We start from the raw sequence: 12,556 nt of genomic DNA, 5'->3' as shown, positions 1-12,556 counted from the left end.
AATAATGCCAAAGTCAGTTAGAATAATCAAATGTAACAATTTATTATGCCAGGTAAATGTATCATGCCAATTTCATAATCAATTCAAAGATAATCGATACAAAACATCAAATGCTCTGGAATAATGAGAAGAGATGCAACCCAACATTAAGCAATACATGAAGCTGAGAATCTCACTCTCAGCCTCACGGGCGAATCTGAAATACAGAAAAGGCCCCATGCATTTCATTATAGAGCCAGAACCTCTTTCACATGGAAACATCTGCTAACAATGGGAATTTACATTCAGAGTTGACACCTTTTGGATGTAGGGAGGCCATTTGTCTAGAGACCAACCCCTCCTTGTGTGCCAGTTATCCCTAAACTCTTAAAAACCTTATTACCTTTTGTTTTACTTATTTGGGAATGAGACACTTGTACCAGTCACCCTGAGACATTTCAAATGATACTAAATATGTATAATACTCGATGTTAATCATTCACATTAAACCATTCTTGGGTGAGTTTTTGGTGATCTTCGCATGGGGGAGAAGGAGAGATTAGATTAGGATGATTCGGAGGCGAGACTTTCGCCTCGATAGTGCACGAGGGGGAGTTCAAATGTTAATCTCCTTTGTTCTCTCAGAGAGTAGCTCTCTCTTCCAGTTCTTCCAGTTTTTCCAGTCTTGCAAGGGGTCAGCTAGAGTAGTACAGAAACTAGAGCAGAAGTGAGAATGTGTCTTCAGTTGTTTCTTGAAGGTTGTGATGGTCTCAGGAAATCAGGTAGAGGCTGAAAGCTCGTTCTACCACAGAGGAACTGAGAGAGTGAAGGTTCTGGAAAGCGATTTTGTACCTTTGTATCCATTGAGACTTTTTCGATTAGTTCAATTGTAGGGGTGTAACGATACCCTCATATCACGATATTATATTATTGCGATACACCAAGGCATAAGGTAAAAGGTTAACAAAAATATTAACTGTTGATTAAAATGCTAAATTTGGTTACACAGTACATTGGGGGTGGAAATGAATATGGCTTGGACTTGGTGCTGATAACCCAATGCACAGGACAATAGTGACACCAGAATAAAAATATTCATGATTCTGAAGCTGAAAAAACAGAATTATTTTAGACGAATATGCTTGCACTCTGTCACTGACTAGATATCAAAAATAATTCTTTTTACTGGTAACATCAGACATTTGCCATTATCAGGACCCTCACATGTTCCTCCATTGCATTATTATATATTATATTCAACATTATATATAGTAGTTTAATGTAGTACTGACACTAAAAACTAGATTTTTTCCTCACATAGTAATTTTCATTTTGGGTGAAATATACACAATACTTATTGTCACTATCCACGATACATTTTGTTGCATTTTTGTATTGCGATATATTGTGACACGATATATTGTTACACCCCTATTCATTTGTATCCAACCCAACCTCTCTGTATTTGTATCGACTGTAGTTATGAGTGCAGTAACCCCATTTATGGGCAAACCTTGAACCCCTGCAACCTCAAGAAGACGCCTGGCGGTTCATCTGGAGGAGAGGGAGCTCTGATCGGAGGAGGCGGATCTATCCTGGGCATTGGCACTGACATTGGAGGGAGCGTTCGTATCCCATCAGCCTTCTGTGGGATTTGTGGATTTAAGCCCACATCGAAGAGGATAAGGTTCGTATGTGTCTTTGGTCACATTTGTTTCATTTTCCAAAGCAAAGGGTTCAAAGCAGTTCTTGCTTCAGTAAATGACAACAAAGCTTTTAAAGATTCTGTCAGACAAATAAGTGTTTTATAAAATGCCTTGTGCCACCTCAAGGTAAATTAATGGATGTTGAGATTTTGCTATGTTTAAACGCTAACAGGGTTGATGTTTCATGATGTTGAGCCATTACTAGCCTTGTGCTCAAGGTCACGACACTACAAGGTGTTTATTAGAAATATAATTGAATGCCCATATTGCCATATTGTTTAGTATAGAAAGTCAAGGCAACAGAGTTGATCATTTAAGAGACAAATCTAACAACATAAAAAAAAAAAACGTTAACACATTTACAGCGTACAGGTGTCACTTCATAGTGATGATGATGTCATAATTGTTTGTGTGTAAATTATGATTATGATTAAGAACACACAATCTCATAATCAAGAGTATGATTATGGTCATTAAGGGATAGTTATTATGGCAACAGGGTGGATGCATAACATCGGAAAACAACTTCAAGTATTTTGAATAATGCATTCTATCTATTAATATCTATTAAAAAAATACTAGAATTTGCTTGCATATGTTTTTTTTATATAATTAAAATGAGCATATTTACTAATATAAAAAGGGAAGTTTGGTAACACAGGGCTAAATGCCTATAATAACATATCTGTAAATAAAAACGTTTATATGTTAAAGAGGGACACAAAAGTCACTGTAAATGTGCTCAATTTCTGTAAATATTGTCATGACGCACAAACATTTCTTTATTCATAATATAATTTCTTATTTCTTTCTTTTGATTTTAGATGGACATTTTTTGTGAGATTCACCTGTAGCTCTTTTGTTGAGATGTAGTGCATATAATCTACTTGTTTTTTCTTGTTCTTTGATTTGCTTTATTTTTTATATCATCCTTGTTTAGTGGTCAAGAAATCAGTTCTTGTGTCAAAGGCCAGAAGTCAGGTAAGATCAGGTTTATCAAACTGCTGGTCTAGTTTTGAACTGTAAACAAGCCGAAATATAAGATGTGCATAATCTTATGTGCTGGATTACAGTGTTGTCCTCTATTGGCCCTTTGGCAAGAGACGTCGAGAGCGTGGCTCTGTGTATGCGGGCACTGCTTTGCCAAGACATGTTCACTTTGGATCCCAATGTTCCTCCCATACCATTCAACCAAAAGGTCCTGTATAAATATAGCACATCAAGTGCTTGTTTATGGGTCAATTATCGGTGAAATGCAGAATCTATTATACTTTCCTCTTATGAAACAGGTGTATGAGAGCTCAGAGCCCCTGAGGATTGGTTATTATGAGAACAATGGTTTCCAGCAGCCGTCTCCAAGCATGGCCAGGGCCTTCAGGGAGACTAAAGCCCTGCTGGAGAGAGCGGGCCACACGGTACACAACTACACTACACTACACTACATTAATATTAGTCATCGGCAGTTTGTTGGCAAGCAAGGGATATGCCCTTTTCAAACCATTAACACACAACAAATAGTTATGTATTTGTAAAATACAGATCACCCATTTTTTACTGGATGTAACATCACAGTCTGAATGGCTTTTAAGATCTAAAATAAATAATAATTATGACTCAAATATACATATAGCTATCTTGTTATCTGGTGAATTTAAATGTAGTTTTCAAATTCTACGTGTAACACCAGTTATTGTATTTTTATGAGAGCTGGGACTATTGTAGTAGCCCATGAATGTAATAATTAATAACTATGTTCAATTGAGTAAATGTGTGTGTTTCTGTATGTGTATTTGTTTTTATATCCATTATATCACACATTGTTTGGAGGACAACATTGGGCAGGATGTGAAATATGTTTTTAATTTTAAATAATGGGTTAAAATTAATTAATTTTTAAATAAAGAATAAATGTTACTAAATTCCTTGTACAAGTTAGCTTTTTTTTGCTTTTGTTTATCATTTTTTAATTTAGTCATTTTAATTTCCGTTTAAAAATGGGAAGCTGTAACGCAGACTCGGATGAGCTTGGGTTGAGATCCATGTGCAGCTTTATTAGTGAAGACAATAGAGTCAAACAAACAGTCAAGGGTTGGCAACCAGCAAAGGACAGGACAGGACAGGCAGCGAACCATCAGGAACAGAGAGTGAACCATCAGGAACAAGGAGTCATAAACAGATTAACAGTCCGCGCGTCACAACACAGAAATGATAAACTGGGAAAATAAATGCTCAGAAATGTCCACTAAGGCAAAACAAGACTGCACAGATAATAGAAATTAATTAAAAAAAAAACATTGCTAATTGAAGCAATAATCGTCAGATTATTTTATTATCAAAATAGACTGTAAAAAAATATGGACGTAGTGTTCAGGACGTCACCCATAGGTTTCTGAAGAGCATTTTTGATGCCCAAAGTGGGCGGAGCCGGCCGACGCCATCTTGGCAGCGCATCACTCCCGGATAACCGAAAAATGGACAAAGAGGCGGATTATCCATAGGGATTATCTGAGGTGACGTGACGCTAACAGACAAACGGCTAGTAGGGACAACAGTGGCAATCCACCTGTCACTCAAGTGGCCACGGCCTTAATTATGCAGAACTTAAAGTCCCCCCACACACACATAGTTGTCATGAAGGGCAAAATTAGCTATATAGACCAAAACCACTTTTTGTACCAGGCTGTAAACACATTGTTTCTGCTGAAAAGTTGGGTATATTAACATGGGGGGTATATGGACTGATTCTCTTTCTCTCTAGCAGCCAGTTGATGAATTTTAACAGTTTAAGTCACTTCCGTGTTGGATTCAAGAGAGAGACCGGAAAGGTTGCCGCTTGGTTTAAACACTATACATTATACAGAACGTGTGATAAGTTGAGATTGCAGACTTGAAAAGCAGGTCTGATGTTCTGGTCTGGTGTGTTGTTCACATTTCAGCTGGTTCCTTTCCCACCTTTACGGGTCGACGAAGTCTTCTTTGAGTTAATTTTTAAAGGGGTCATGGCTGATGGAGGCAGAACGCTCTACAGTCATCTGTACGTCTGGTACCAACACATTCACACGTCATGATTGATATCCATTAGAACTATTCCAGTGTTTCTGGCCTCATTAAAGACGCTGTTGTCACCTCTGATTCATAGTAATCACACATTATGTTTGTGTTCATATGTGTGTGATTTCAGGAAGCCAGGCCCCATTGACCCGTGTCTCCGGGATCAGGTCGCCCTGTTGCGGATCCCAGACTTCATAAAGAAGTTACTCTCTGTTGTTCTGAAGCCTTTTGTGAGTTCTGTAAATTTTCTGTTCTGTTTCTGTTTCTCGTTTGCATCTACTGTAATTAAGCAATCTGTTTTACTCAAGCTAATATGTTTTATAACTCTGTCTGAAATACGATGGGATCATCGCTCTCACCTCAATGGCTGGGTGAAGTCCCAGCCACCTATTTGAGGTGATGGCCAACACTCGCGCATTACAAGTCCAGCCTACTGAGCTTTGTGGTGTGGGCCCAAGGTGCTTTCTTCGGGTCATCAGGTGGGTACCCTCCTTCAACAGTGTTTCGTCAATTAACCCACAACACCTCCAGAGGGCTTGACAGCCAACCCCAGCGTCCTGGGGCAGCCCCCTCGGCCCCTTGGGCTCCACAGCCAGTGCTCTTTTATGTTCCCTCCCTACCCGGTGGGTTGTTCCATCGCTCACAGCGCTTCAGCCACAGCCATCTCGATGCTGTCTCTGCTCTTTTTGTAATATTCGCCACGAGCCGTCTCCTGCTGGCACCTCTTATTCCAAGTCTGGACAAGGCACTCCAAAGTGACTGCCCGGGAAATCCTCGGCAGCCCACTTCCACTGGCAAGTTCCATGCCCGCCACCCCACCTGTTGGCACTGTTGGGTGAGTGGTTGGTACTTCCCAAGCTTTCTCTCATGGGCCTCTTCTATCCTCTCCTCCCATGGTACAGTCAGTTCCAGCAGCACCACCTGTTTTGTTGCTCTAGACCACAGAACTATGTCTGGTCTGAGAGTTGAGGTAGTAATCTCCTCTGGAAACTTAAGCTGTCTCCGGAGGTCAACTCTCATGTCCCAGTCAGCAGCCGATGTCAGGATTCCTGAGCCAGTTGATGTCACTCTGGAACTCTCCCCTGCTCTAACAAACCTGATCAAACGGGGTGCTGTCGTCCTCGTGATGTTGTGGGTCTTCCTTCTCTCTTCCTCCAGGCCTGTAGCCAGCTCGGCAAGTATCTGGTCATGCCTCCATCTGAACTTGCCATCAGCCAGGCTAGCTTGACATGATGACAACACATGGTCAAGGCTTGCCGATTTCCCACACAGCATGCAGTCTGGGCTCTCAACCAGCCCCCAACGATGGAGTTTCACTGGTGTTGGTAGGACATCGTATGTGGAGCACAGGAGGAATTTTATCCTATTCTCCTCCATGCCCCACATATCCCTCCACCCCAATGATCTTCCTTGGACACTGCCCCAACGTGTCCACCTCCCCTGATTTTTCATGGCTGCTGCCCTCACTTGCCTGTCCTCCTCCTCCACCATACGGAGCTCTTCCTGGACTAAGCTGCGGCGACCTTTGGCATTAGCATCCCTCCACCTAGCTCTGGTTATAACTCCTAGGCCCAGCCTGCCTTGGTTGACCGTCCCCACGATGTCTTTGTGGCGTAGCCTTGCCTCTGCATCTGCCACAGCCCTGCTTGCTGACCATTTCCATCCTGTGCGGATGGTGATATCTGCCTGGCGGACCAATTGGTCACTACTGTCGCGAAGCATTATCACCTGCCGGGCTTTGGCCACCTTAAACTCTTCAACCACAGATGTTAATGGCAGCTGTAACTTGCTTCCTGAACTGTACAGGCCGATTGAAGAAAGGCTTTTGGGGACTGACAGCCATCTGCGAAGGAAGGTGTTGATCCTCCTTTCCAAGGCTTCAACTGTTGTTAGGGGCACTTCATACATAAGCAATGGCCAAAGAAGTCTTGGGAGCACACCATGCTGGTAGCCCCAGAGTTTAAATCTTCCAGGTAGCCCACTCCTATCCAAGGCTCGCATCCAAGCTTCTGCCTGCCCAAGCATCTCCTTCACACTCTCTCGGTCATTCAGTTCCGCTCTAAACCATTTTCCCAAGCTCTTAATGGGTCTCTCACTGACAGGGGGGATGAGGTCTTCTCCAATCCTGAAGCGAAACTGGTCCTGCACATGTCCTTTCCTCAGCACAATGCTCCTCGACTTTGCTGGCTTGAACTCCATCCTAGCACCTGCAATGATCTTGCATAGATCTTCCAGAATCCACCGACCTTCTGGGAATGATCTTGCCGTTATGGTCAGGTCATCCATGAATGCCTTAACTGGAGCCTGCTGAATCCCGCTTGCCAGAACTGCACCTCTTCTAGGCTTCTCTACTGTCTTAACCAAGAGGTTCATTGCAGCTGCAAACAAGATGACCGAGATGGTGCATCCAGTTACGATTCCTTTTTCTAACCGCTGCCAGCTGGTGGTGAAGTCCCCACAGGTGAATCGCATCCTTAAACAGTTGAAATACTCCTGCAGGAGATGCTGGACTTTCCCTGGTACATGGTACGCATGAAGTGTGAGATCCACCAGCTTATGAGGGACAGTTCCATATGCATTGGATATATCGAGCCACAGGACTGCAAGATCTCTGTGGTTGCGCTTTGCATCCTCAATTATCTTTGAGATGACGCTTGTATACTCGATACAGCCTGGAACTCCTGGGACTCCCCCCTTCTGTACGGAGGTGTCGATATACTTGTTGCTCAGCAGAAAGGTGGTGAGTCTGCTCGCCAATATTCCAAAGAATATCTTACCCTCCACATTCAGAAGGGAGATGGTACGAAACTGCTTTATACTTGATGAGTTTTCCTCTTTGGGGATAAAACACCCCTCTGCAATGAGCCACTCATCTGGAAGACGATTCCCCCTCCACACCGCCTTCAACAGCTTCCAGAGTCTCCTTCTCAGCCGCTCACATTGTTTGTACACTTTATATGGAATCCCATTGGGTCCCGATGCTGAGCCAGCCCTTGCCCTTTTGAGGAAGTCGTTGACCTCCTTCCATGAGGGTTCTTGGTCAGCAAACTTGGTAGTTGGTTCTCCAAGTTTCATCAAGGTCTCTCCAATCTCAAGTTCGGTGCCCCTTCCTGGATCGCTGTGTGTACTTGAGAGGTACTTCTCTACCTCTTCCCTTGATGCCTGAAGTTGACCCGATCTTTTGTCCCCCAGGAGCTTAGTCAGGTAGGCGAACGGGTTCTTAGTGAACTGCTCCCTCTGCTTTGCCCGCCTTCTTCGGTCTCTCCTGTAGTACTCTGCTCGGCGTAAGGTTTTTATACGCTCTCTCAGGTTGTCCCGGATTTCCTTCAAAGCTGGTTTTTCCCCCTCTTCAGCTTGCCTGAAAGCTTTTCTGAGCCTCCGGAGATCAGCACGAAGTTGTTTGATCTCCTTAATCCTGCGATTCTCCATCAGCTCAACAGGTCTTGATTGGTAAGATCTCATCTGTTTTATTCCAAAACGTTCAGCACCAATATTCCAGATAATACTTGCCATTGCCTTCATTTTCCGGTTCAGCTCCCCTGCAAGAACGTGCTCCAACACCTCATCCACTTCCTGGTCAAATCTGTCCCAATCCTTCCTTGCATACGCTGCCGGCCAGTTGACTGCTTGCTTCCCTGCCTCCTGGCTGTGCTGCAAGTGCTACTGGGTGCTCCCACTCTGCCGTGGTTCTGACCTCAGAGGTACATCCGAAGTGGTATTGCCCGCGCTCTCTCTGCTGTGTGCCTGGAGATTCTGGGATTCTGGTTGGCCACCGGTCCCAGCCTCTCCTCCGTCTCACCAGGTTGCCCTGTGCGTTGCACACTACTTGGGCGCAGGCAACCCATCTTTGCCTGATGGATCTTAAGGCCTTTCGTATTCTTACAAACTTTCCCACATGTGCAAACCACAGCTGTACCGTCATGCTGTGTCAAAGTCCGATTTATACTTTCCGAGGTTGTTGCCATGGTCCGTCCTGTAGGTCGATCATCCTCCCCCGCTCTCGCCCGACCTTATCACGTACTTGTTCATAGCGAGTGTTTTGGGTTCCTCCTCACGGAAGATGTGTTTTGGCCTGCCAAGCCGCCACACCCCTGACTGGTCTTCCCCAGATGCCAGCAGTCTCTCCTTGCTGTCACCATCCTTTCATGGTTGCCAACTCTTTCCTAGTAGTCACTGGGTTGCCAGATGGGAAAGTCTGAAATACGATGGGATCATCGCTCTCACCTCAATGGCTGGGTGAAGTCCTAGCCGCCTATTTGAGGTGATGGCCAACACTCGCGCATTACAAGTCCAACCTACTGAGCTTTGTGGTGTGGGCCCAAGGTGCTTTCTTCGGGTCATCAGGTGGGTACCCTCCTTCAACAGTGTTTTGTCAATTAACCCACAACACCTCCAGAGGGCTTGACAGCCAACCCCAGCGTCCTGGGGCAGCCCCCTCGGCCCCTTGGGCTCCACAGCCAGTGCTCTTTTATGTTCCCTCCCTACCCGGTGGGTTGTTCCATCGCTCACAGCGCTTCAGCCACAGCCATCTCGATGCTGTCTCTGCTCTTTTTGTAATATTCGCCACGAGCCGTCGAATATTACAAAAAGATGTATAATAACTCTTATGTTTGGATTACTTTCTCCAGTATCCGCGGTTGTCTGCAAGCCTGAAAGCAAGTGCTGGAGTTGGGTAAGCTACAGACATTTTTTGTTAATATTAATTTGCATAATGAATATAATTATGCTGATAAATCTTGTGTTCTTGAGTGTAATTTAAGTTACGATTAAACAGTAAAGACCTCTACATTATTGCAAACAGATTTTTTTTTTTTTTTACTTTCTATGCATTAAAGAATCCTGACAAAAATCTATCATGTTTTCTATAATAATCTGAAGCAGCACAACTGTTTTCAACATTGATAATAATAAATGTTTCTTGTGCAGCAAATCATCATATTAGAATGATTTCTGAAGGATCATGTGACACTGAAGACTGGAGTAATGATGCTGAAAATTCAGCTTTGATCACAGGAATAAATTACATTTGAACAAATATTCACGTAGAAAACAGGCATTTTAAATTGTAATAATATTTCACAATAGAACTGAGCAGAATTGAAATGATACCTTCCTTTAATAGCTTTTTTTTTCTTTTGCAAGGTCTGTAGCAGAATTATGGAGACATCATGTAAATATTGAGGTATTTTTATTATTTTGATTTTATTATTAATATTATGTGGTCTTTCATCAACACCACTGAGATTGTAGAAATGATTATCACAGTGTAGTAGTAGAGGCCTATGGTTCTCTCTGGTCATTGCTGTAGCACATTAAATCATGTGAAGCCTTGCATTATGTACAGTGTTTCTTCATTTTCATTCCTGGAACCAGTTATAATCCCTGCTAGGAAACATTTAAATTCCATCCTGAAAAAAAAATTTAATAAAAAAAGATTATAATGTGTCACAATTATGTGATTATTATGCCTAATTGCATTAATTAGTTACTTTTTATAGACAGTAATGTGTTATGTTCAGGGTTTGAATTTAACTTTTTAACCCACCGGCCAATTTGGCTACTAAATGTTTAAGTGACGGGCCATTCAGAGCTTCTACAAGCCAAAAAGAAGAAATTAACCAGATTAACTACGTCACAGCTTTTATATATTTTCATACATTAATTTCTTATTAAAACAAAATCCTGTCATCCAGCAATCTCCTCCTTTCCACATTAATTCTCATCTTTTTTTTTCTTCTTTTCTTTTGGTTTTAGGTGGAGAAACATGTAGGATGATGTAAAGAACATGTAGGATGTTGGAAAATAGCAATGTCTTTTGTTAACCAAATGTTTTTTTAATCTTCGCTATTGCTGTAATGCAAGTGAACAAGCGCGCCGTTATGTGTTGCTTAGTGACGTCTGTGTTCAAGCAAGCCAGAAACGCACAGATTCTGCGCAATACGCTGTATTTAATAGATCATGATGACTCACGAGTTGAGTATTTGCAGATTTGGCTTACACGAACTTCCCCAGCAAAGTGCAAATTGGCTAGTGATTTGACAGCGTTACCCACATTAGGCGGGTTGGCGGGTGTTAATTTCAAACCCTGGTTACGTTACTTTTTCTCACCTGGGCTGGGTTTGCTTCTTTGTTTTTTAATAAAATAATAATAATAAAAAAAATAAAAAAATCTAATCTTGGCAAATGTAAAAGACCTTTCACACCAAAAGTGAATAAGCCTCAGGCTGAAGGAAATATTCACGTCTGTACAGCAGCTCAAACAAACCTTTCAGCTGTGCTGCGATTCTTACATGGGAAAACAAAGAAACCTGTTACTTATTTGAAAAAGTAACTCGAAAAAAAGTAAAAAAAAAAAAAGTAATCCGATTACCTAACTCGCGTTACTTGTAATTCGTTACCCCCAACATTTATTGACAGTGCAAATTAATCTTCCTGGCACATACAGTGTGTAAAAGTGATTCTTATTCTGACATGATTGTGTGTATTTTGAGAATGTGTGAAAGGTTTTTTGTTTTTCTCATCTGTAGGAATACATTAATGAGGTGATAGCAGAGTGGAGGAGACTTAATGTGGACGTTTTGTTGTGTCCTATGTTTGGACCAGCCTTCAATTTACATTACAGCGGCCGTATCACCAGTACGTACCTCACATTTACATTACTATTACATTATCTTTGTGTCTGTAACCTTTTTGTCATGAAGTGCAATTTTTTTAATTTGTCTTGTTAATCACTGTGCCACATCCCACGTCTCATTGCTTTTAGCTTTCAATTCCCTTATTATGTAAGGGATAATGTAGAGCGAGGCGGTTGTTATAGCGAATACAACCCCGACAGGCTGATCGGGACCCCGACGTGAAGCAGAGCTTGAATCAGCCTGAAGGGGTTGTATTCGCTTATTACATGGCTACCCACCAAATAAATCAATAATTTGACACAAAATATTGATTTAAAAAGGAGTTTATTGATTTAAAAACGATTGTATTGCTTCCGCTAAAGAAAATAGTCCGTTCTGTCTCTACGGTTAGAATCCTGCGTCCATAGCAACGCTCTGTTTTTCTTGGCAACGGTGTGTTATACTTCGCAGCGGTCTGTTATCAAGAAATAACAGATCGCATTCTACATTGGAATTCAACAAAGCCATGTAATAATACTAGTTAATTTAATTGTGACTAGCAAAAATGTGTTTCCTGTTTCATGATTTACTTAAAATCAGCCTGAAACAAGTTTTGATAGACTTTTCTTCCCTATTGTGTCGTATACCCGAGTGAAACGGCTTCTGGAACAAGAACACATGTGGGCGGGGCTTGATTTTGTCCGTGAGGATTTGATTGGATGGTTGTGGTTTGCTATTGGTGGATCTCATGTGAGTGACAGGTTGCCCCGCCCTCATCATCAGAGAAGAGAAGAGATCCTGCTAGAGGAAGGGAAAGTTATTTTGGTTAAAGTCCCCCTGTAGTCAATAATTTTATCCCTTAAAACTCATCTTTGATCAACAAAATGACACATCCAATGTCTGTTTGATATTATGCAGTAGGTGTCTGCGGTTTAAAGTTACTTATTAACTCGACAGTCATGATTTCAGCATTACATACGGCCTTCAACCTTCTACTGTAGATGCAGTAATTGTTCTCCACTCCTGAAGGTGTTGCCAGCTACACATTCCTGTACAACCTGCTGAACTTCCCAGCCGGGACCGTGACCGTGTCTACAGTGACGGAAGAGGACGAGGCACAGCTCAGTCAGTATAAGGGTTTCTATGGAGACGTGTGGGACAAACTCTTCCCTAAGGTAGGCTTTCACAGTTCAAGACCACTGAAGT

The 12,556-nt window shown here is 42.3% G+C and overlaps 1 protein-coding gene across 2 annotated transcripts in view; it reads left to right on the top strand.

The window, feature by feature from the left end:
• Positions 1–12,556, top strand: part of LOC308699192 (fatty-acid amide hydrolase 1-like) — a 42,897-nt gene that overhangs the window by 18,089 nt on the left and 12,252 nt on the right. For both annotated transcript variants that reach the window (XM_081379832.1, XM_081379831.1), the window contains exons 5-14: positions 1,460–1,666; positions 2,626–2,666; positions 2,759–2,883; positions 2,975–3,100; positions 4,622–4,719; positions 4,867–4,966; positions 9,365–9,408; positions 9,879–9,918; positions 11,264–11,372; positions 12,380–12,525. In XM_081379832.1, the coding sequence (XP_081235958.1) occupies positions 1,460–1,666; positions 2,626–2,666; positions 2,759–2,883; positions 2,975–3,100; positions 4,622–4,719; positions 4,867–4,966; positions 9,365–9,408; positions 9,879–9,918; positions 11,264–11,372; positions 12,380–12,525 (1,036 nt within the window). The remainder of the gene's footprint in view (positions 1–1,459; positions 1,667–2,625; positions 2,667–2,758; positions 2,884–2,974; positions 3,101–4,621; positions 4,720–4,866; positions 4,967–9,364; positions 9,409–9,878; positions 9,919–11,263; positions 11,373–12,379; positions 12,526–12,556) is intronic.

Source organism: Scardinius erythrophthalmus (genome assembly GCF_964197995.2).
Source record: "Scardinius erythrophthalmus genome assembly, chromosome: 12".
NCBI lineage: Eukaryota > Metazoa > Chordata > Actinopteri > Cypriniformes > Leuciscidae > Scardinius > Scardinius erythrophthalmus.
Note: the sequence above shows the minus strand (reverse complement) of the source record. Positions and strands in the feature narration are given on the sequence as shown.